This window comes from Chelonus insularis, unplaced genomic scaffold (genome assembly GCF_013357705.1).
Source record: "Chelonus insularis isolate UGA/USDA-ARS -01 unplaced genomic scaffold, ASM1335770v1 scaffold_714_pilon, whole genome shotgun sequence".
Taxonomy (NCBI): domain Eukaryota; kingdom Metazoa; phylum Arthropoda; class Insecta; order Hymenoptera; family Braconidae; genus Chelonus; species Chelonus insularis.
In genome coordinates this window covers 1123184-1146130 of record NW_023276795.1, presented here as the reverse complement: position 1 = coordinate 1146130, position 22947 = coordinate 1123184, and the positions used below count along the sequence as shown (strand labels likewise).

General features: G+C 30.4%; 5 protein-coding genes across 6 annotated transcripts in view; 3 read left to right on the top strand and 2 right to left on the bottom strand.

The window, feature by feature from the left end:
* Positions 1–4696, bottom strand: LOC118073829 (progestin and adipoQ receptor family member 3). The gene is made up of 7 exons (XM_035094557.1): positions 4372–4696; positions 3368–3536; positions 1815–1996; positions 1587–1743; positions 1202–1354; positions 843–1122; positions 1–759 (listed from the first exon to the last, which is right to left on the bottom strand). The coding sequence occupies exons 2-7, from the start codon at positions 3509–3511 to the stop codon at positions 620–622; spliced, it is 1056 nt and encodes a 351-aa protein (XP_034950448.1). The 5' UTR covers positions 3512–3536; positions 4372–4696; the 3' UTR covers positions 1–619.
* Positions 4697–4857: 161 nt separating this feature from the next.
* eff (ubiquitin-conjugating enzyme E2 eff) lies at positions 4858–8632 on the bottom strand. Its single transcript, XM_035094562.1, has 6 exons — positions 8500–8632; positions 7539–7602; positions 7341–7372; positions 7159–7236; positions 6964–7069; positions 4858–6878 (listed from the first exon to the last, which is right to left on the bottom strand). The coding sequence occupies exons 1-6, from the start codon at positions 8521–8523 to the stop codon at positions 6739–6741; spliced, it is 444 nt and encodes a 147-aa protein (XP_034950453.1). The 5' UTR covers positions 8524–8632; the 3' UTR covers positions 4858–6738.
* A 221-nt stretch (positions 8633–8853) lies between these two features.
* LOC118073832 (uncharacterized) lies at positions 8854–10165 on the top strand. 2 transcript variants are annotated; one of them, XM_035094560.1, is made up of 2 exons: positions 8854–9829; positions 9943–10165. In XM_035094560.1, the coding sequence occupies exons 1-2, from the start codon at positions 9116–9118 to the stop codon at positions 10009–10011; spliced, it is 783 nt and encodes a 260-aa protein (XP_034950451.1). In that variant the 5' UTR covers positions 8854–9115; the 3' UTR covers positions 10012–10165. The 2 variants fall into 2 exon arrangements, with proteins under 2 accessions (XP_034950451.1, XP_034950452.1); XM_035094561.1 differs by having other exon boundaries at positions 8854–9833.
* An 87-nt stretch (positions 10166–10252) lies between these two features.
* LOC118073834 (uncharacterized) overlaps positions 10253–22947 on the top strand; it is a 55813-nt gene continuing 43118 nt past the window's right edge. The window contains 1 exon segment of the mRNA XM_035094564.1: positions 10253–10974. Coding sequence (XP_034950455.1) covers positions 10930–10974 — 45 coding nt within the window. The 5' untranslated portion in view covers positions 10253–10929.
* On the top strand, positions 11384–18260 carry LOC118073830 (uncharacterized). The gene is made up of 6 exons (XM_035094558.1): positions 11384–11680; positions 11755–11965; positions 12240–12353; positions 12952–13168; positions 13750–13854; positions 17667–18260. The coding sequence occupies exons 1-6, from the start codon at positions 11543–11545 to the stop codon at positions 17827–17829; spliced, it is 948 nt and encodes a 315-aa protein (XP_034950449.1). The 5' UTR covers positions 11384–11542; the 3' UTR covers positions 17830–18260.

Sequence of the window (22947 nt, the reverse complement as noted above, 5' to 3'; positions counted from 1 at the left end):
ATTAAATAGATTATTATTTTTATAAATTTAAAAAGTCTATGAAAGAAACAAAAACTCCATCTTTCGATATCAATCTGAACATCAGAAGTAAAAGCCTTATAATGATGCAATCGATTCGATGGAACTCTGTAGCTTATCGGTATACTACCTTCAAAAGATATAATTATTGTTACTATTATTATTAACAAAATAATAAAAATAAATAATTCACTTTTATAAACAATGTCATGGGAGCATGAGCTCTTGATGAAATATAAAAATCAAGTGTATGGCTATTGGTAACAGTCAAATATATTCTGATGGAATTTTAGAAATTTGAGGTAGCAATATATACACAGTATAATAAAAATATGTAATGAGCAGTATTTGAAAATATTTCATTACTTACAAAAAATGGTCGATCTACTTTTCAACTACTATAACTTATATATTCTGTCAATCTTGAAGTAATTTATATTAAAGCAAGGTGTGACCCTTTAATAACTAATTATTATCTATATACTTTGTACAAATGCAGTAGATTCAATATAAAGTCTGATAACAATGATTTCGAATATACAGTTAAATAACTATAGTGTATAAAATTAACTTTACCCATAAAGTCATTCATTTCTACTTATCACAACTTCATATTTGTAGGACATCCATGGTTCATTCGATATTCCACGTAAAGCATGCCGGTATTGTGCCAGTAATACAAAGCAAGAACCACTAATGCATGCCACCATTGGTGGGATGATCCGATATAATCCATAGCTCCTTATATATTAATAAAAAAATTATTTAAATAATTTTTTCTTATCACTGAAAGATATCTATTGAAATTATTGAAGATTAACTACCTGGATAAAATCGTTCAGGTATTTTACTCATGTATATGGCAAATGCACAACCGCTGATGATGTACATTCCTAAAACTCTTGGTATAAGCATCTGTACCATAGGATTCTCCATTCCTCCCATGGCGATACCCCAATGTAGAGTCGGCAAAACACCGTATGCTGCCCAAGCAACAAAAACTATCAGTTTTATATTACCATTCACCTCAAGACTTGGAATCTGCAGTATCATAGCGATTACAAATATCAGCAGTACGGTAATTAAATAAAATTGTTGAAGCTCCTGAAATAGTATTGTTATCATTGTTATTTATTCCATTAATCACTAAAGATTAAATATATAAAAATATATTTGACTTTACCTTGTGGCACCAAAAGGCATAATAAACCCCAGACATGTAGATTGCCAGTAAACTTAATGCAATTCCGAATAAATCATAACATAAAAAACACCAGTAATCTTTTTCACTTCGACAAGAGAACGTGTGATATACGGATGAGAGTATCATACATGCCTGGAATATGTTTATGAAATTTTTATTAATTATTTTACTAAGTTAAATGAGTTTTATTTCATTAGTCTTATGATTGATCAACCAGACAGAGAAAATTGTCTTGGTTATTACCATTTTGGAGTATCAGTGATATAACAAATAATTTCAACTAATGAATCAATTTTATACGTATAAAAAAATTGACAGAATAAACAAAAAATTATTTTATTTTTTGTATTATTTTTTTGTCTACCTGAAAGCAAATAAGCAAAAGTGCTACTATCACTTTATCGCCAAATGGAGCATGAATATTCAATAAACACAGATCGTATAGTGTAAGTCCGAGAAAAAGCATCCATCCAAATACGTGACTCCATATGTTGATTGTTTCATTCGTCCACCAAAATACACTGAAAAATATTGAAATAATTTTAATGCAATCTCTATAATCTTATTTAATACTATGATAAATTTTTTAAACCTTTCAAGACACAGCTTTGTAGTTAAATATCCACGATATCCATGTAAAATATAAGGATTGTGTGTTAAATATTCTGGAGCTTCTTCAATAGGTAATAGCCGCCTCATTTTTTCCTCATCTTCAGGTGTAATTTCACCTTTGAACGGTGAACCTGCTGGATTTTTTGGCCTCACGTGTGCTACCTGAAATATTCCGAGAAATATTATTGTTAGTTATTAAGAAATTACAAATTGTAAAAAATCAAATTTAAAATCATAATCCTGGGAAACAATAAAATTTTAATTACAATTCAAGTCAACATAATTTGACCTCCAGAAAAATTTGAATTTTAATCACCATTAATGTACTGATAACACTACTGATATTGCAAATAGAATAAGAAAAATATGTTAACTAAGTTAACTGAAATTAATATCAATATATTAATTCATTCAAATCTAACGAGGCCACAGGTTCATTGGATTTTACAGGGATAAGTAGGCCATTCTTCTCCTTTTCATCTTTAATCCTGAGCAATTGAAAGCGATCTAAAGACTTCCGGACGCTAAGGACAACAGAAATTTTCGCAATTACTTGTGGGTACAATTGCTCAAAAAAATCATCTGGAGTATTAACTTTTTTAAGTATCTATTATACTCATGTATTTCATGGAAAATTGTTTGTATGCACGTGAGACATGAGGAGGAAATCGAATAGTCAATGACTGCATTTACATAACGTATCACGTTGACCCTTGATTATAACTTGATAAAGTTGTGCATATTCACGGCATTACGACAAAGAATTTGTTACCAATTGATCAATACTTATTCGATAAAATAACGTTATGTAGAATACTTTCTTTAGATTCATTTAAACTTTTTAATGATCTAAAATAGTTCACTCGAATAATTAAATTCTGTATACATTTTTTTTTATCAAGAATGAGAGCGATCCTAAATACTTCCTTATATACAACTAGTAAACAAGCTAAATAATGCATTATAATAAGCGCCTCATTTTTTAAATTAATTTTATCAGTTTAAAAGTTGATGTACAGTGAGAAAGAAAGAAAAGCCATTAATTTAACAACATAGTTATTTACGATGATTAAACTTTTGCAGAGTCTTCAGTTGAAAGAAGAAGGTAAAAGGAGAAATATTCTATGCCATGATGAGATAGGAAAGCGGCAAGTAGGTCGCAACGGAACCTGCTTTTCATCTCACTATGTCAAGTCCCATATTGTGGATTTTTAAAATCACCAGTTTTTTCGGTTCACTTTGCGATAAAATTATTTACCGTCATCACCACAATCATGACATTTTACTATTTTAATTGAGAATTGGATTATCCTTAATTTAAACTAATGCTTTCAATAGCAAAAACATAATTCGTGGAATTTTATTCATAAATAATAATAACTTTAGAGAGTAAGTATTAGAAATCTGCAGAAAATTACTGAAATTATTGTCGTAACCCGGAAAATACTAGATGCGTGTCCGCAAGCTTATTCGTATGGAAAAAACTTTTTGTAATAAAAGAAATAACTAAAAAATGTTATATTGTATACTAACCTTTTTCAGACATGGTTTTTTAACTTCTTCTGTACTTGTTGATGTCGTATTATGATTTTCATTTGCTATAATTGTTTGAGTATTATTAAGTTTCTTTGTCTCTTCATCACTGACCTCCTCTACAGCTGCTAATAGTTTCATCATTGAAAGGCTTGTTAATAGTTTATGTCTAAAACAAAATAAAATAAATAATTATTCACGGCTTATAACGGCAATACTTATTAAAGATGAATTATCTAACAACTACCAACTATTTTAACCAGTTTTAGTTTTATAATGATGTGGTAGATAAGTATTTTGTAGAATAAACCACTAACATTCAGAAACGGAGATATATTTTAATTTTTAATTATTAGTGATGAAGATAAACTTTCTCTTTGTGGATCAGAATAATAGTTATGCTCATCATAAACAAATCACCAAATAAAATTAATACAATATTTAACAACTATACAATTAGGCATGATAGTAAGTTATAATTTACAATTATTTTGTTAACTTAACAGTAGCAGAGAAAAAAATTTTCAAAATGAGATAGCCTGTTGATCTCCATCAAGATGTTGACTTCTTTATTTTCACTCTCTCCAAAGCGTATAACACTACACATTCTGTTGAGTCTAGTTTATGTGAAAGTTACGAGAAATGCATTTTCAATCAACTATGAAGATATTTCTTAAGATTTTGAAATGAAAGTAACAGTTTGAATAAAATTTGAATGATCTTCCATTCTGTTACTTCATCTTATTTTTATATAATCAAACGGTTTATCAGAAAACAGAAATATCTTAGACCACAGTATTTGACTAAATTTTAAATTTAAAAATGTTTTAATCATTGATGACAATGAATTTTTTTGAATTTCAAGTTTAATTGACATTTAAATTTCTCATAAGAAGTTATTTACGTCAGCAGTTTCATGAAATGCATGAAATAAAAAATGTATAATTGTGTTAAAAGGATTTACAAAGAGGTTAATAAAATGAAATTGAAAACAATAGACTTACCTTGGGAATGAAGATTAAGGTTCAAGGGCTGTATCCTGAAGAATTGATCAAGTGTGAAACAAGTCTGGTCCAGCGGCTTTCATATCATGAGAAAGGAGCGAGGCCAAACGACTGTAAGTACTGAGGTTCTATACGAACCCAATGCTTATGAACGACGCCAATGGACTGGATTCTACACAACGTAAGAACTCCAAAGTACATTAACTCCATCCTATCCGTCCACCTCGCGTGCCGATTCGCAAGAAAACACTGAGGAAGGGGCCTCTCGTTTACCTCTTGCGTCACCTGCGGACACTCTCTCTGATGGCTCTGAGACACAAAAATCTTTTTAGTGAGTTTTCATCGAGCAAGTTTAGCAGTTAGGTATTGTGAAACAGAAGAACACCTATGTCCTAAGAAAACTTACGTAAAATAAGAATTATTGTATTTAATTTAATTAATTTTTATAATTAATATTAATGGAAATATAATATAATCTTTAGCACGTTGTTATTGTTATGTGGACTTTATTATATAAAGGGCTAATGCTAAAATGTACACAAGATAAGTTATTAAAAATGTTCATGATTGCGTTAAAAATAATAATTACACTTGAACCGCATCTTGTTTCTAATAACTGTGAACAATGGTTATCCGGAATAATTTGTATTTTTTTAATCAATTTAAATACCTATCGTGCCGCGCTTCCTTTTATTTCTTTATCGTGTTTACAATGATAAATGTTCATCTAAAACATGATTGGCATCGATGAACCACCCATTACAACGTGGATAACTAAATTCTTTTCTACGTTTACAATTTTTTTTTTATTTTCAATAATCCACAGGCTTTTTTTTTGTTAATTATTAAAGCACCGATGGAATTGGTTATATGTGCTTTACAAAACTTTTACATTCACTTTGACACACGTTCCATTCTTGTAAATTATCTTACTCTCTAATTAAGAGATCCACAATCATGGCGTATCACGATTAAAATTTATTTTTGTTAAATAAAATCAAAAGATAAACGCTGCTAGAGCCATCAAAGTGTGCAATCTCATCACAATCATTTATTTAATTCGAAAGTTCTAGCATTGCGTGGGAGTTTAACATTTAACAATTGAAATTATAATGCGTAATTATTTTTTTTTCTAATAAATTGAGCTCATTCAAATTCTCTTTCTCTGTTATAATAAATTAAAGAATATTTCCATCAAATATTGATTCATTCAGTGAGAATTGGATTAAAAAAAAAAATTTTGCTATGCTATTCAGATTATTGTCCAGTAATATACAACATAACATTCGTAGTAAAATAAATACTTTTTTTTTAAATTATTATAAGAGAGAAGGAGATTATCGAGGCAACGAGAGAACTATAAAAGGCCCCTTGAGAATAAAAAGAATATCCATATATTAGACAATGAAGTATTTAAATGAATGCCATTAAATAAGTGGATGAGCGGCAAATTATTGACTTATGGCAGTGGCCTTGAGGCAAGCTTTATTGTTGAAATGGGAAAAGTACAATAGATTAACTAACTGTAGTTTCAGTAACGCAAAGCAGATTTATTTAAGTGATTAAACATTTAATTTCGACAATTTCTTAATTTAAATATAACTGATAATATTTATAATTAGTGTAAGCCAATAAGCCTGAGTCACATTTGCCGTTCAGCCGAAAAAACATTAAATTAACAATTAAATTATTTCACACACCGTCAAACCGAGCTATGAATATCAATAGTACTTTATGAAAATTGTTATAAAACAGGTAAGGAATTTTAATAATCAAACAAAACTGAATAGGTATAGTTTCAGAAATATTTATATAGAGCCCAGTCTTACAAAAAAGTGACCGCATTGTTTCAAGGGACGGGCAAAGATCGCTCAGTTGCATAAAAACTAACAACCGGTGTGATGTCAGTACGAAGTTTGGTTTTTTTTTTCACTGAGAAAGTAGGTTTACGATATTACAATATTATAAGCACAATCATTGAAAATTAAACTATTAAGTTCAAATACAAATCCTACTTTCACTCTCCTATTTTGTTTTTTAAATTTAATTTCTTTATTGTTTATGAAAATCAAAGCGGACATTCTTTTTTTTTTGTCGATTTAGATGAATAATATTGTGTGACCACCTTTAAAATTGCCTCAGTAGCCTTCGTGTCGCCGTCTTAAAACTCGCAGGCTACCCAGGAACTAGAATCTTTTGGCGTTGAATCACGTATGACCTGAGCGCTCCTGCGAGCCTCAACTGCGGCACAACTTTAAAATCGGACGAGCAATTGCTAGTTTGAATCGGTGCTGAACGATAAGTGGCATTAGGCTGGGGCTGCTCGTTGGTGGTGTTTAGATGTTGAAGTCAACAGAAACTGACGCATCACATGGCATACTTGCGCGTCCATTCACGTGCCAATTCGTTGTACTTCTCCCTGTCGGTTTTGTATATCCTTGCTATTTCCGGTACTAACGGGTCATCTGGATTTGGATCACATAGGAGAGAGCATATTGATAGTAACACTGAAAGCACATCACATTGATTATCAGCTTTATTCCTGCCATTCTATCTCTGATATAATTTTACTTAAGTATCAATTATAGCTACCTTTTGAAATAGTGAGTGCTGGAGACCACTGTGATCTCAATATATCCAGACAAATACTTCCATTACTGTTTATATTAGGGTGATAAATTCTGGTCGTGAATGCTACCTATCAATTACAAATGGAGTAAAACATTAGTTGTATAAGAATATTTAAAATTGTAAGTAACATTAAATGAGAAAATAATTTTTACTTACTTTAGGTGGTTTAAAGGGATAATCTGTGGGAAAGTGGATTGTAAGGAAAAAAACGCCTCCTTGGTATGGACTGTCAGGCTAGAAATAAAATTTATTTATTAATATATTTCAATCGATAAATCAATCAACTATAATATCAGATATAAAAATGTTACATGAATAAAACAAAATATTATACTTACTGGTCCCATTATAGTGGCTTGCCAGTGGAATACTGTAAAAGGTTAAGTGCAAGAATTAAAATAAATTCTCGAATAAAATCCAAGAAAATTTCTGATTTTTTTTTAACGAGCGAATAAGTTTTTACATTTTAATAATTTCTTATATCTTCTAGAAGATTTAATAAATAATAAATGCAAGAAAATGAAAAATAAACTTACAATCTTCTCCTACGGGACCAGCTGAGCATTGTGCAGGTGGATCTCTTCCAAGATCTTGAAGTTCCTGCAACAATAAAAATGTGAAATATTTTATTTACGAAACAATGAAAAGATGATGATAAAGTGACATTAATACGCAGTATTTTGTTATGTTGAAGTTGATATGAATTACTTATATATAGTTCGTGTCTATATATCGATGTTTACCACAAAGCAGAAGTTAAAAATGTGTAATGCGCTTTCTGCGTATAAGAATAACTTATTAAAGTTCAATTAAGCGATGATAAATTTTTTCTCGGCTCATAATTTGGCACGATTCTTATGTATACAAATGACGTCAATTAAACATTTAGGATATCAATATTAATTCATATTACTCATTACACAATAAACGAATGACAGTGCATGACTGCATTAATGAAACATCAGATCGAGTGACTAATTCTAACCTGATAGACAATAGATAGTGTAAAGTTTTATCAATTTTGGAATGGAATACCTATCACAATTTTTATGGAACTTTTTAAATAACAATTGGACACCGCGTTAACAATTTCACTATTAAAATTTCAGTAAATTCTAAGTTATCTATAGATCTCATGTGTATATATAGATATATGTGTAAAGTGCGGTTTTACGTTACTTCCGGCAATTTATTGGAAAGCCACTCCAAATTTGATAATATTTTCACTGTCACCTATGTAATCAACACCGGTGTATTTTTAAAAGAATCCTCCGATTACTTTATATAAAGTTAAAAATAAAAATATAAATTCGTCAATATCCAAGCACAACAAGCGGTATATGGCAAAAAGGACGTTCAGAGCCACCACGATCTTCAATGCTGGCTTACATTGCTTCTCTACTTCAATCGTTAGGGGCGTACGTCCAGATTTTGTACACTCTTTATCCATGATTGTTTATCCTTATATTTTATCAACACCATGAAACTTTAACGTACCTTATTAATTCGTTTTAAAGCCATCTGATGAACTGTGTGTTGATATTAACTGGCCGAAAAACCAGACAACGAAACCCGCTAGCCAAAGATCTTTGATTAGGGATTGCAAGATGGCTACCTTCTAAACGTCGTCCTACTGCGTGACTCAGATTGTAGTTTATAAAAAAATCTTTTATACTCATTAATTTAATTAAATAATGTTCTATATTTACCGTTGATATTCCAAATCGACGTTATAATTTTTTGTCGTCAATTCTAATACAATATTCGTTTTATTTAATTATATTTTCTTCACTTTTCTAGTGAATATTCGATTTTCTTTCCAACAAATTCTTTGTTATCGACAACTCGCGCTTTTTTGACAGTTTTCTACAGATAACTGGTAGATGACATGTCTACGGCGGGATATTATGAGAATTTTGAATTCATCATTTGTGTCAGTAAACTGAATTAACATAATTATGAATTTAGTAACAAAAATTAAAGCAGATATCTTCAAAGCGATGCAAAAAATTTTTCATTAAATTAATTTTCTCATTAAAAAAATGAAATAAAAATTTTTAAAATCATCTATTTCATTGTGGGTAATTTTTTAATCAAATTTTTTGTTGAAATCATGTATTACGTAATTGGAAAGCCACTGAAATTGAGCGTTAATCAACCTCGATTTCAATATTATCGAGAGGAAAAAGAAAGAATGTTGAGAGAAAAACGTGAAAAAGTTCAGAAAAAAAGACAAAATTTTGTACATAATCCAGGAGATGAAATTTCTTGTGAACCTTACATGATCGATCTTCAAAAAGAATATTCAGAAGCCTCAATTGAATGTGATTCGAATTTTGAACTTCCCTGGGGAGACATTGCTTTACCGCATAAAAAATTAGAAATTCGACAAGAAGTAGATATCCAAAATGGGCAAAATAATGAAACAGTAATTGGAACTGATGATAAAAATAAGGAACAAAAAAAACCGTCGGATAAAATAGAACTCCCTTGGAGTGACATCATTATAGACGACATGGTCGTCAAATTTCAAAGACAACAACGTCAAAATTTAAAAACTTGTGATTCATCTCTCGAGATTCCTTGGGAAGATTTTACTTTAGAAACACCAACAAGAATTAAAGATGTGCCGCAGGCAGAAACATGTGATCGAGAGGACATTGAAATTCCTTGGGACAACATAATACTCCCTAAAGATATTATTATTGAACCAAAAATCAGAAAACATCCAACAGCAAACACTCGACGTCTGAGAAATAATTTAGACTGTAAAAACTCGAGTTGCTGTGATCGATGTACCAAGGAAAAAAGAAAACAATATTATCCGGTGGGTAAGTATAACATGCAAATATTCATTGCATGTTAAAAATTATTTAGCAATGTAATTTGAATTTGTTAGCAATAAAAATCGACTCTAAAACAACCTCACCTTTTTTATAGATAACTATAAACCAGTCTAAAAAGTCAAACTATTTAGTAAAAAAAATGGTGAATTGTTTATTGAGCTAAATTGTTGGGAATAATCAATAGTGATTTATTATAATACGCCTCCAGGAATTCCCTTTGAATCAATCTCATCAACGATTCCATGCAAAATAAATTCATCGTTTTATATTCATCAAGGGCGACTATACGAAATTAATGCAAAATAAATTGCAAGAGAAAAACGATAGTCAATAAAAGTATTATATTCAAATTTGTAGAATCAATTTTATTTATTTGAATATTTTCAGACAGAAATCTATTATCGGTAAGAAAGATTTTATTTTTATCGACTATTGACTAGATAGTTTCAATTTCAGCCACTGCAAACGCGCGCATCAGTAAGTTATGGAAGAGTTTCAGCAATCGACGGCAGTAGACTTTTGTCAGTAGACGCGATAGGTGTGTGATTTATGAGTGCAGATGAGTCAGGTGTAAAGAGACAAAGTGAAAATGGCGTAAGAGTTGCGCCAATCTGCAATATTATGTATCTTTTTTTATTAAAATGTCACCCTGAACGGTGGGAACCGGTTTCATGGCCGGTGCAGAGTAAAAATAGTCAATAATTTATTCGTAAACCTCTAGACTCCGCGATGAGGTTTTTACAGACGAATTGTGTGACAAGGAGTGTGTGAAATGGTAGTGTTAGTGCTTTGGAGCATTGTTTGACATCAATTGTTCACAATCACGAATAGTTTAAAACCATTTAGACGATTGCCTTAATGTGTTATATCATTTGCTAAAAGAATATCTTGAATATTAGTCCGAAAAGAAATTAATGAATGCAAGACATCAGCGATGTCATTATTAAAGTGTCGAAAATACGTCCTCGTGACAGCTTGACGACCTTCTCGACAGCGCAAGATGGCACCACCGGCATTTTGACATTTCTACACATTGAGAGCTATCAGCTGGACTTCATAAACATCCCTTTTTTTTCGTATTATGAACAGGGAATTTTTTGTACCTTGCACACCATACGCATATCCGGTAAGTACTACATCCTTGACTTATTGATCCTATTGAATGATTAGAAAGTTAGCGTGCCTTACGACCTTCCTATTTTTCTACACCTATTGTTTTCGTCGTATGATTCCTTCTTGTCGATCCGTTTTCTACAGGCTACGCGTGCGTATGCTTATTATTGATGAAATCATCGAGGGTGTATAACAAAAGGATATTTTGAAATTTAAAAAACCTTTGTGATTAACATTAAATAAAGATTTCTTTTAATAATGCTTTTAATTATGATAATCAATGATATTTTCAATCATTTCATTTTCTACTTGATTTATAAATTAACACATAAATAGATTTTTATAAATAAATTCCAAAGGTTTCTTTATTCCGTCATCCTCATAAAAATCATATTTATGAAATTTGTTTGAAGTGATGTGTGTCTATAGTCATTGAACTTGAAAAAATAAACAAGAAAGTATAACAAAGTGAATTTGGCTGTCAAGTGAAACATTTTATTTTCGGAGTAAAAGTTAAAAGGTTTGGAAAATTTTCTAGTATAAATAAAATCAAAATGAATCATATAAATTAAAATGATACAATGTCAAATAATCTTTTGGAGCATTTCAACAATGATTCAATACCTGGATCTTCTTCATTGCCAAATAATCCATCTAATGCAAATATTCCACATGAAAACATCAACAGAATTTCAGTTATCAAGAATTTAGGTGAAAGGGTTGGTCATATTTTAATTCATTTTCTAATTAATTTATTTAGAATAAATTAGTTTATTAAATGGAATTATGATAGATCAGATCTAGTTTGCCAAACATCAGGAATCATTTAAAACGTTTGATAGGATTGAAAAATCTGAACAACGTAAATTTAAGTGAAGAAAAAATTGAAGCAATTAAAATTGATGGACAGGAACAAATCGTGGGTTCAACATCTGATGAAACAGTAGCTGATTCTAGTGATCCCTATTATGAGGCGCTGAATAATGATCTAGAGTGTATTATAGGTAATTTCCTAACCCCAATTACCTTGAAAAGTCCGAGTGATTTTTCATTTTGATGTGAAGAATACGTCTCGAAGGAGAAGTAACCAAACACTACATTATTATCGAATGATAAACTAATGTTATGAAATTGTTTTTTCTACCAGGAAATTTCATCATTTCAGTTAATATTTGACCAAATAGTTTGTGTATTTATATTGTTTTTATTTTAATTTTACATTTTTTTATTATCAAGCTGAGATATTGAAATGGAAATATGTTTCATTCCTTTCTCTAGATACTTCAAGTTCAAGCTCTTCTAATTATTTTGAAATATCAATTCGTCCACCAAACTTATACGAATATCACACAGCTGACCTTCCATCAACGTCAACATTTAGACCTGTGACAAGTACATTGACATTCTAATATATTTTGTTCTTTTTTACTCTGGATTATTAATGTTTGTCATGCTCACATGATGTAAAAGTTCTATCTTTTGCATAATCTACATATTCTATTTTTTCAATTTATTTATACATCAAATAACAGTGAATACATATAATTTTGTGAGTCATACATCCACTTACAAATGATCTTTTATATGTGATATGATATTGATATATGAATTGAAAATGTTGGAAACCATATTTGCCAACAGTGACTTCATTAATAATTCGTAATAAAATATTCATTCGATTCGAATTGTCCCAGACTGCACCAGTGACTGATTAAATTGTTAATTCAATAAAATGAATAATTACTTCACTTAATATTAGATTAACATTGTCAAAAAATAAAATATTTCTGAAGTTGATTTCAAAACAGTCATGTTGTAACTTGCATAACTATCTAAAAATATCTGTAATAAACAAACATGTTTTGAATTTTTTTGTTTGCAATTTTATTTGATTAAAATTTGATTGATTACTGAAATGCCTCTGGGAATTATTTGAATGATTGAATTAAAAATGAATTTTTTTATCTTAGTAAAATGATTATACTCCTAGATGATACATCACTAGAAACTGACAGGGCTGAACAGCGTGATACAAACCTCTCAACTATTTTTTTCCCATCCATAAGTACAACTCCATTGATGATTTCTCATAGTGTCAATACAAGCATGGATGCTTTAACTATGTCAACTATAAGGAATGAAGATGCAGCTGTTATAGTTGCTGGAAATTCTATGGAGTTTGTAGCAACATTATACGTTCCAATGGGGTATGTCAAGGACTGCAGTCAATATCCGCTCAAACTTTGACTCAGTTTGATTGATAAGTAAACTAGAATACAAACATATAGACTGTTCAATACCATTCTATACCTTCTATCATACTATCCAGAGGTTCATCGATTACTCGACTGTGGACAGACGTGAATGTTGACGTGTTTGCTCGAAAGTTAACTTAACTCGGCCAGCGAACGTGAAAGATCGATCATGTAGATGCGTAGCAACCCTCTTTGTGTTTAACGGATAACAAAACCTAGAAGCACCTCATGTGTGCCTTTTATTTGGTATTCACCTGATTAAATCTAGTACCACAAGCTTCCAGCCAGATTATTTGCACTAGCTGTGAACTTGTCACAACCAATCGATTACTAATTCAATAATCAACCCACAAGATTAATTATGACAGTTAGCCCAACGTATCTACACGTGACTAAACATGTTTATCATTTTATACTTAATCATAAATGACATTGATGATCAATAATGAGAAAAAAGTATCAAATATGAGAATCCATTAATCAACTTCTGGATATCAAAAAAAATTTTTATCTTAATGAAAATGTTTTTTTAGAGCTGAGAGTAGTGAAAGGATAATTCTTGAACCCAGAAGAGTTCCTTTATTCTTACCAAACAATTCCGTTGGAACATTTAGGATTGGTGGTATTCCATCATCTGGGTGAGTTGATTATAATCAATATAGGCCCTCGCCGGATGCCATGTGCATTCATGACTAAACAGTTCCAAAATTACAAATGTACATTTCTAAACACCCGTACATTATGTATACGCGTGCACTGCTTAATATTTAGAAGTTAAATAGCTATAGGAAATGCCAGGTTTGATCTAGTTTCTGCAAGAACCGGACGTTCTCGAATTTATTTTTAAACCTTCTCGACGATTTTTGAAATAGCTATGCCTGTTGAAATCTACAGACTATATTCATGTAAACGTTACTTGTGATTGTGTAAAATCCTCTTGAAGCTTGCTTCAATTACTGAAGTTACTTTTTTTAGAATAGTAAACAATGGATAACTATTTGAAGTTTTTTTTTTTAAATTCATGTTCCTATAATCCAAGGTAATCAATAATTGGAGTTACCATAGTCATTTAAATTTTAATTTATTTAAATTGAAATAATTCAATAATGAACTCACAAGAATGAAGGGAATATGCTTGGATATGAGGGTATGATGTCATCGATTTTTGACATAAAAATTAATGATTGAAACTAGGAGTATTATTGAAATAAATATTAGATAAAATACTTTAGAGTTGAATGCACTTAATGATGAATGGTATTCCAACTTGTGACAAATTTTCAAAAGAGGTAATTTCTGTTGAAAAAGTTACTTCCTATGGATTTATCTGTGAATATTTGATTTCCTTTTCAGTCTTTTTAGCTTTTCCTTGCTTTTCTTTTTCCTCTTTTGCTTTTCTTCTAGTATTTCTCCTCCTTTCATTCTTTTTCACCTTCTCGTCATACAAGTAAATGTTGTCTAGACATATTGAGAAAATAGTCAATGTGGTTAGTATCAGAGTAAGTTCTAATCGCGTAGAATATAAGCTAAAAAAAATTAGTAACGGTATCACTTTGCGGTTGGTTTACATTCGCTCTATGCGGTGATACGCACGACAATTCGATTCAAATCATTTTCAGGTTACTACATACGAACGATTGTTCTTTAATATCGTATGTGTATGGTATAGGTCATCATCGTGATCATCAATAATTGATACAAAATTTCCACTAGTAATTTACATGAATTCCAAATTAGATGGAGTAAAACTAGGGTGCTCGAGCGTTACTTTCGCGGTCATTCTTCCCATGGAACACATGCTTACGGTACCCCGGATCTAGTGTCTTGTACATTGCGTTTTATTTCTCAAAGTGTATTATATGTGATACCCGACAACGTCACGCGCTTGCCCACCGAACGTGACTCATATACTGTTTTATTATGAATTATGATGATTATGTTTTTTAACTGATGTATTGATCGAAGAATTGCCGCTTCTATATAAAAGTAATACCTCAGTTTCAGAATAATATGTGTGTTTTGAGATATTACAAAAAATAATTGATTATAAGTTTGTGTAAGGATTGGATTTATGTTGAGATTGGAGTGGAATAAGGCTGTAGGATATGTTCACAGGATACGTAGTGTTTTTTACATGATTAATACATTGCAATTTTCAGGTATATTTACAATTTGTTTTATGTATATGTCACTGTAATGCAACATAAATTTAATTTGAAGAAGTGCAGTTGTTTGAGTGTATGTAGAGAAAAAAAAACGACGTAACTCCGTTGCTTGGGTTGTTCAGGAGAGTACGTATATACACGTGCAATGCCCTGAGGTTGTAACGTTCGATCGTGACTCACCAGTATTTATTCAGGTACGGATTGCACGACGTGTCTACATGCGATAACCACATATAGCGCTCGCAATTGGTCTACATTAACCATAAATCATCTACACTTCATTACCGAATTGTTTGAACATCCTACCAAATTTTTTTTATTCCACAATCTTTTGTTTTTCTTTTTATGAATACTCCAATGCCTCAACTGAAACCTAATTGTTAATTAATCTAGAATTTTTTTGTGTCAGTGAAAATGACACTTGGATGCATTGAATGCATAACAGCTAGTCTAGTACCTGGTACGAGATATGGATTGGGGTTTATTTGATTTCGTTAAGGGGTCGTAGGTAGATAGGCCTTTACCTGATTTTGCCTCGTCCGCGTTCACGTTGTTCGTGGGTACGAAATGACTGTGGCGTGCCGATAAAGTCTTCCGTGACCTTTCGATCGGGCGTACCCAAGAAAAATTAGGCAAAGTCAGCGAATAGAAACGCTGCAATCCGATACTTTCCTTACATACTTTTATCAGTTTCATCTGTCTCTGATTTATATAAGTTGCCAATTTACAATAATTATTCTTATAAATCGTATAATTGCCTCAAGCTTCAAGTAAGCAGAGAAAAGTTAATGGCAAGGAGATTAGTAAGATATGTAGTTTATGAGAGAAAAGTTGTTTATTTTTTTTTAATTTCAAAAAAGGGGTTGTCTATAACTCAATCGTGATTGGATTACGTTATGAACTTTTTAAATGTGTATAAATGCATCGATTTGTTGCAGCATTTAAAGTGATTTTTACGTGTATAGAGTCAACTATGAGTTGTCTATTGTCTTTCATTCCTTAGTTGCTCTTTTAACGTGGATCACGCAAACCGATTATTATGTTTCTCAATGTACTCCATAAACATCATCAGTTAGACTGGGTAAAAGAATTGGATTTTTTCTCACCTTTTGTCTCTTTTCACAAGACAATTTTTTCGGCCTAAAAACATAAATGTATATTTCTGTTATGACAGAATAAACATAATGCTAAATAATGATAATAAATTCAGTTGATTAAAATGATAGTAGTATAAAATATAGTTATAATATTTCTCAATTTTTTTTTCTGCTACAACGAATTTCGTCACGGATGGCAATGATGATCGACTAGATAGACACCTCTCTAGTGTTTGTAAATCTTCTGCTTGTGGTTTTGAATCTATTATTGACTCTGCGTGATTTTTAAAAATATCATGAATTTAATTCTGTTATTTATAAATATCTAAGAATTATCTTAATGTATGGAGGAGCACGCACTTATTCTTTGGCTCGTTGCACGCGAGTACGCACTCAAGCCTTAACTAATTATTCTAGAAAGCAAAAGTCCTATGAATAAAAGTCGCCGCTTTGAAAATTATTGCGGCACAGTTTTTATCAGTTAAGATAAATCAGTATAAACTTTTTATTTTTAATCTATTTATTTTTGTTCAAATTAAATTTCACTGATTCAAATGAACTCTTTTACGGCTTTAGAAGTATCTAATCACGAATCGATATTTAATTATATTTTCGGTCTATTGCTCATTAAGTCATCGATTTAATTGTATTTTGATAAGTTTGGTTGTCAATGAAAGGTCAATACAAGTCACAGAACAATCCAAGGTCTCATTAATTATTATTTTCTTTAAGCTTGTGATTTGTATCAGTAGTTTAATGTATTCCAACTAAAAAATACTTGAATTTAATTATCATCTACTTTAGTATTTAATTGCATGTATTTCATTAATATTTTGAAGGTAATTCAAAAACCTGGTAATTTCCGAACTGACTTTTAACACTTGATACAAGATGTTATAACTTTGAACAAACCGGTTACCATGATGTGCGAATTTTCCGGTATTTTGACGGGACTAATGAGCAACGGTTTCAACTAAAGATAGAATCTTTATGAAGTAGGTTTTCGTTTTATTATAAAAATTACATAAAGAATTGAGATAAAGGTAACGAGAAAAAAAAAATAGGAAATAAAAGTGCTTCCTGTCATGAATGTACATTATATATGGAGTTATAGTTCAATATATTCTATTGATATTTAACAAAGAAAAGGCTTCTGGGACGAGCATTAAATATTTACATTTCAAATAGGAGCGAGAGTAGCAGTGAAAGTGGAATAATCAGTGAATTTGGGGAAACAGATGCTCTGATGCGTCACCGAAGGAATGAAGAACGACAATTGTATGATGTTGCCATGAGGCGTACAGTAAGGAAGCCATTTCTTCACTTAGATGATGAACCACCCATATATTAAAGATAATGAAAGTAAATGAATTAGTCATTTAGTTCAGCTAGAATTTTAATAATGTAAACATCTCAGAGAAAATTAATGATCAAATGATGTCTTCATATCATTACAAAGATTTTTAGTAGAAAAAATAAAAAGGATAAATTTTCGAAATCATTTCGCAATATTTTTTACTCATTGATTACTTACAATTGTCTAGAAATTAATGACGGTGTAATAATTAAATTGGTCAAAGAGGCGAAAATACAGGCTTTCGTAATGTGGCTCATGTGTGCTGCAGTAATTGCTACTGTTGTGAAAATTTATAATAGATAATAGATTCTTCTTCCTATTAATTTCTTCCCAAGATTAACAAAAAGAAAAAGAGATACGGAAGCTATACTTTAATTCCTTTAGTCCATAAATCTTTTCCTCTTCTCACCTTCTTAGAGGTTCGATTGTAGCATATTTCCTTGAGGAATGAGGAACAAGAACTCTGAAAGAATGATGTAATGTTTTTTGGAGATGTCTAAGAGATTAATTATCGGAATAATCTAACTAATTATGTCTATTTATATGAACTGCGGAAAAAATTATTTTGACTAATAATTAATGTTTGAAGGAATTTACAATGGAATTAGTGGATGCGGCAGGTCGAGCACGCGTTCATATAATTACTAATGAGGAAATCCGAACGGAAATGACTTCATTCTTGGTTTAGAAATAAATTGGAAAAATATTTTTGTTATTTCCAGGCTTTTTTTTATCTTCTAATAATTATAAAAAGCATTATGTCAGTTTATTAAAATTACTTGTTGCATCATAGACAGCAGTATAGCATATATTTTCTAATTTATTTCAATTAAATACACTGACCGTTGAAAAAGCTTTCTTTTCTTTGCAAATAATTAATTAAACTGTCTTATAATTATTAGTAATCGCTGAAAAATTGGTATTTTTTCTAACAAGTTGATAATCGATGATTCATCATGCTAAGTGAAAGACCAGGAGTTGATCAAGGTTGGAAATTAATTATCAGATCTAGTTCATTGGTTTTAAAATATTCATACATCCATCTAAACATATGTTAACCACTAAAGACGCGTAAAATAATTATTTCTATAAGTGGTCATGTATATATGACACGTGTTCACATTCAGAAAAGATAGTCAGACAAGCATGTTCAGCAGTAGAAAGCAAATTACGTACTGTAAGTATAATTACTGCAGAAAATTCACCATGTATGTATTGTTTATTTGTGATAACCCACAATTATATCGATGAGTGACTGATAATTTACTCCATCTTTACTTTCTGGGTTTACATGTACGTTCAGACACCATATAGTGGTTTAGCTTTCATTAATATAATTACGAGAAATTCATACTGTTACTTTTTACTAGCAGTATGTGGTTTTCTTCTAGATTAAAGTTTAACTATATCTGACTCATGTGCGTTTATGGATTCTAATTCATAATTTCTGAGCAACAAAAAAATGTGTAGTAATAACCTCCGAGTGCTGAGAAAGTAAAATCATCTAGATGTTAGAGATAAAAAAGAGTATTTCGTAGGCAAAGCTTACGTAAGTTTCGGTGAATTGTTCAAAATGTGTATAATATTCGCAATAAATCCTTTTACGACAATTCACTGGACTGTAAAAGGATCCATCATACTAAAAAAGACGATTGTAAGTTACGTAGGTGAATTTCCATTGTTTTAGTGAGTATATATGGACACTTGACATTGAGACTTGTTTCTCGTATCTTTGCCTCTTTTACTTAGGCTATGAGCTTGATTCCAATGGTAGCTACTCCAACTACGGTATAGGGCAGACAAGTCATGAAATGCGTTCCGCACGTAGACACGCTTTGTAACGGCAGCCGAGGACATTATCCTAAGGGGACTCCTCTTTGTCTGAAGTGCTCGAACAACCAGACGTACTTTGTCTCGGTGAAAATTACACGTCTATGTGTAGACTCTGTATTTCAAAATATAATTGATCTTTTTATTATTATTATTTTATATTTTTGTTTATGCAATTCATTTTTCATGGCAGCAAATTATCATCTGTTCGTGGAATTGGAGCTCAAACAATATGTTACTATGTATAGCTCTACAATGTTACATAAATAATTATTATAGCAATATTGTAATTACTGATTTCATCATTTTTGCTGTTAAGTTATAATAATATTTTCTAATTGAATATTCTTAAGTTATATGAAAGATATGAAAATTGCTGTGTACTTGAAAATTTTAATTTTTTCATTTTTTAATAATAATGTAATATTAATTTAATGTTTAAATAATATACCTAATTGGATTTTAATTGAATCAGTTCTTGGAATGACTGCGAAATGTGATATAGCTGTTAAATAATAAAGAAAGAAGAAAAGTGTGTTGTCAGTAATGTTTACTTTTGTAATTGCACAGTCGCAAAACTGTCATTTGTCATTCTCATTTTCTCATTTCCATTATCTCCGACTTTAGTTTACGTACTAATACGCGAACTGTTTATCGTCGTGGACAGCCGGGTTTCACCGTTACTTTCAGACCGCATGCATGAGGATAACAATAGTTTGCATTTCACCGGAGAAACTTGATGGCTTGAACGCATGTGCACTTATCAACAACATAGGATTGAATTTTAAACTTGTCCAATTACTTAGTAACTACTATATTATAGCAGTAGGAATCTATTGGACTTTTTTCTATTTATTTTTTTTTCTCTCAAAAATTTCAAATAAATTATCAATTTCACACTCATTGTATGGACCAAAAAGAAATGTAATGAAAGTTACACTTTTTCTTTTGTATTCAGTAACCATTGTAAATGTTTACGTGGTTTCTCGAAAGCTCTTTGAAAAGACTAACGACCGCAGTATCATCACTGTTAGAATGACAGCAGACTTTCTTGACCATTTTTTAGAAGTAAATATATTTTGTCTAAGTGACTTGAAAAAATCTATTCAAACTGTATTCACTTTGGTGGTTTGTTTGGCATACTTTTTACTCTTTTCTCTAATATTTTTCTCCTTTTTGTCATTTAAATCCATGACAGGATAAATTATGATTGATTTTGAACCATTTAAACGTCTTTATTGCTCTCTAAGCTTTATGTGGCTTCTAATTTGCAAGTAAAATATACGTGAGAGAGGTTTCTTATTCTTTTGACATTACTTAGTAACGATTGAATCAACTGAAATGACTACTTATTTCATTGAATTTATTTTCTATCTATCATATAGCAAATTGAGAACACAAGAGTATATTATTTCTTCTAAATAATCAAAAAATTCTTAATAGTTTTTACAAAGTAACAAATAATGATGACTTCGTTTACACTGTAAGATATAATCATCAATGTGTCATCAAAGGACATCAATTTTCTTCTTCATCATCTTCGTAATAATAGTCCAATCTATCTTAAGATCCTGGAAAGACTTCTTGGAACACTTTGAAGGACACCAGGCTCTGTCGTGTTAATTCATTTTCTTGTTTCTCACTGGCTTGGCAGATATTAGTCTAGGTATACGTAAAAAGTTGTGAGCACCAGTCAACTTGCTATTTGTCTTTTAACAGAAGTAATTACCTGGTTTTGTATATATGTATGTGTACATTGTGGTGTATAATAAGGCACTCGAAAACTTTTACTTTCACGGGTGTTACCACTATCCAAACTGTTTTGTACTTTACTCATTAAGCAAACAATACAAGAAGTAAATTAAACTTTGTTATTGTTAAATTTAGACTTGGAATTAAATATTATTTTTTAAACCTACTACTGACTGTACTGCGTACATTTTTGTGGTAAAGAGAAGCTTATTTAGAGTCAACAACAGAATTTCACGCTTCAGTGATTGCTCTTGATTTTTGTCCTTAGTAAAATATACCTCGAAAGAGAACGTTTTTTCCTTACGGATATGCTCTGATTGTTCGCTTTTACTGACAAATCTTTTAACCAATCACATCTTAAAATATTGTTTAAAAAATCGGTTGTTTTGATCTATGTTTTATAGGTAGACGAATTTTTATTATGAAGAAATAAAATTCATTAACAATGATTCGATTTTTTATAAATAAATTAGAGGTTTTCTTTTAAACTTTTTTTTTTTTTAATTAATATAAAAACAATAAAAATAACAGTCTTGATACTTGTAGAAAAACAAAATTATCTTTTTGATTTATTTATTCTCGTAAATTCAAGTGTATTAAATTCAATCCTGCTATTAAAATTATTTTATTGCGTAAAATTTCCTAGATATTGAAATTTGATTATTCTTGCCTGCGACTTTACTCACGTGGGAATATAATAATTTTATGTACGGATGACTTTATGATACGATTATAACTTGGAAACTACTTACCCAATTTTAATCAAACATAACTTCACATCTATCTGATAACATATCTACATATGAAAGAAAATTCCATGAAAATTGAATATCAATTTTTGGAGCACAACTATCCAAGTAGACAAACACAGAAAAGTAGTCTAACTAAACGGAGTAAAAAAATATTTAGCTCATAAAATTTTATTGTTGAATGTCAGAAATACGAAATAAGTATTCTGTTCTTCTATCAGCTTTTATACATAATGTAGAAACTAAATATAATATGGCTGTTCTATCATGTTAAATACTTTTATCACTTACTCATAACAGATTTTTTGTAGGCTAATAATAAATTCTTATTGAGGGAACTTTATTTGTAGTAGTTATAAAATGAGACCATAATCCTGTTCAATAAGTCACCAGAATCAGCACAGGTATAGACTATTATAGATAAGGAATTCCTAATAAAGTTAAATCAACTCTCTACAAGTTTACTTTCGAATAATATTTCAAAAGTGATCAATAATTTGGTAATATTGATTAATTTTATTTCAAAATTCATTGTAATTGATTACTTACAGATTTTAGATATAGGATGTGTTATGACTTTAATTATAATAACCTTAATTTAAATAGATATCGAACTATTTAGTGTTATTTAATTTTATAAAACTACTTAATTACTTTTCCATGGATAATTAATCATTTTTTTATTACATCAAAAATCGAGTAATAATTAATCCTTAAACCTTTTCACTTTTCCATAAATATCAGATTATAGATTGAATTAACTTTTGACAGCTCACAACCT

Excerpts from the sequence above, each read along its gene's own strand:
- LOC118073829 (XM_035094557.1), bottom strand. The coding sequence starts at position 3,511 with ATGATGAAACTATTAGCAGCTGTAGAGGAGGTCAGTGATGAAGAGACA. Across the intron at positions 1,744-1,814 it reads ACAAAGCTGTGTCTTGAAAG|TGTATTTTGGTGGACGAATG; the intron begins GTTTAAAAAATT and ends AATATTTTTCAG. Across the intron at positions 760-842 it reads ACCTGAACGATTTTATCCAG|GAGCTATGGATTATATCGGA; the intron begins GTAGTTAATCTT and ends TTAATATATAAG.
- eff (XM_035094562.1), bottom strand. The coding sequence starts at position 8,523 with ATGGCTTTAAAACGAATTAATAAG. Across the intron at positions 7,603-8,499 it reads CTTTAAAACGAATTAATAAG|GAACTTCAAGATCTTGGAAG; the intron begins GTACGTTAAAGT and ends TTATTGTTGCAG. Across the intron at positions 7,070-7,158 it reads ATCCCTTTAAACCACCTAAA|GTAGCATTCACGACCAGAAT; the intron begins GTAAGTAAAAAT and ends TGTAATTGATAG.
- LOC118073832 (XM_035094560.1), top strand. The coding sequence starts at position 9,116 with ATGTATTACGTAATTGGAAAGCCACTGAAATTGAGCGTTAATCAACCT. Across the intron at positions 9,830-9,942 it reads AAAGAAAACAATATTATCCG|ATAACTATAAACCAGTCTAA; the intron begins GTGGGTAAGTAT and ends CCTTTTTTATAG.
- LOC118073830 (XM_035094558.1), top strand. The coding sequence starts at position 11,543 with ATGTCAAATAATCTTTTGGAGCATTTCAACAATGATTCAATACCTGGA. Across the intron at positions 11,966-12,239 it reads TGATCTAGAGTGTATTATAG|ATACTTCAAGTTCAAGCTCT; the intron begins GTAATTTCCTAA and ends TCCTTTCTCTAG. Across the intron at positions 12,354-12,951 it reads AACATTTAGACCTGTGACAA|ATGATACATCACTAGAAACT; the intron begins GTACATTGACAT and ends TTATACTCCTAG.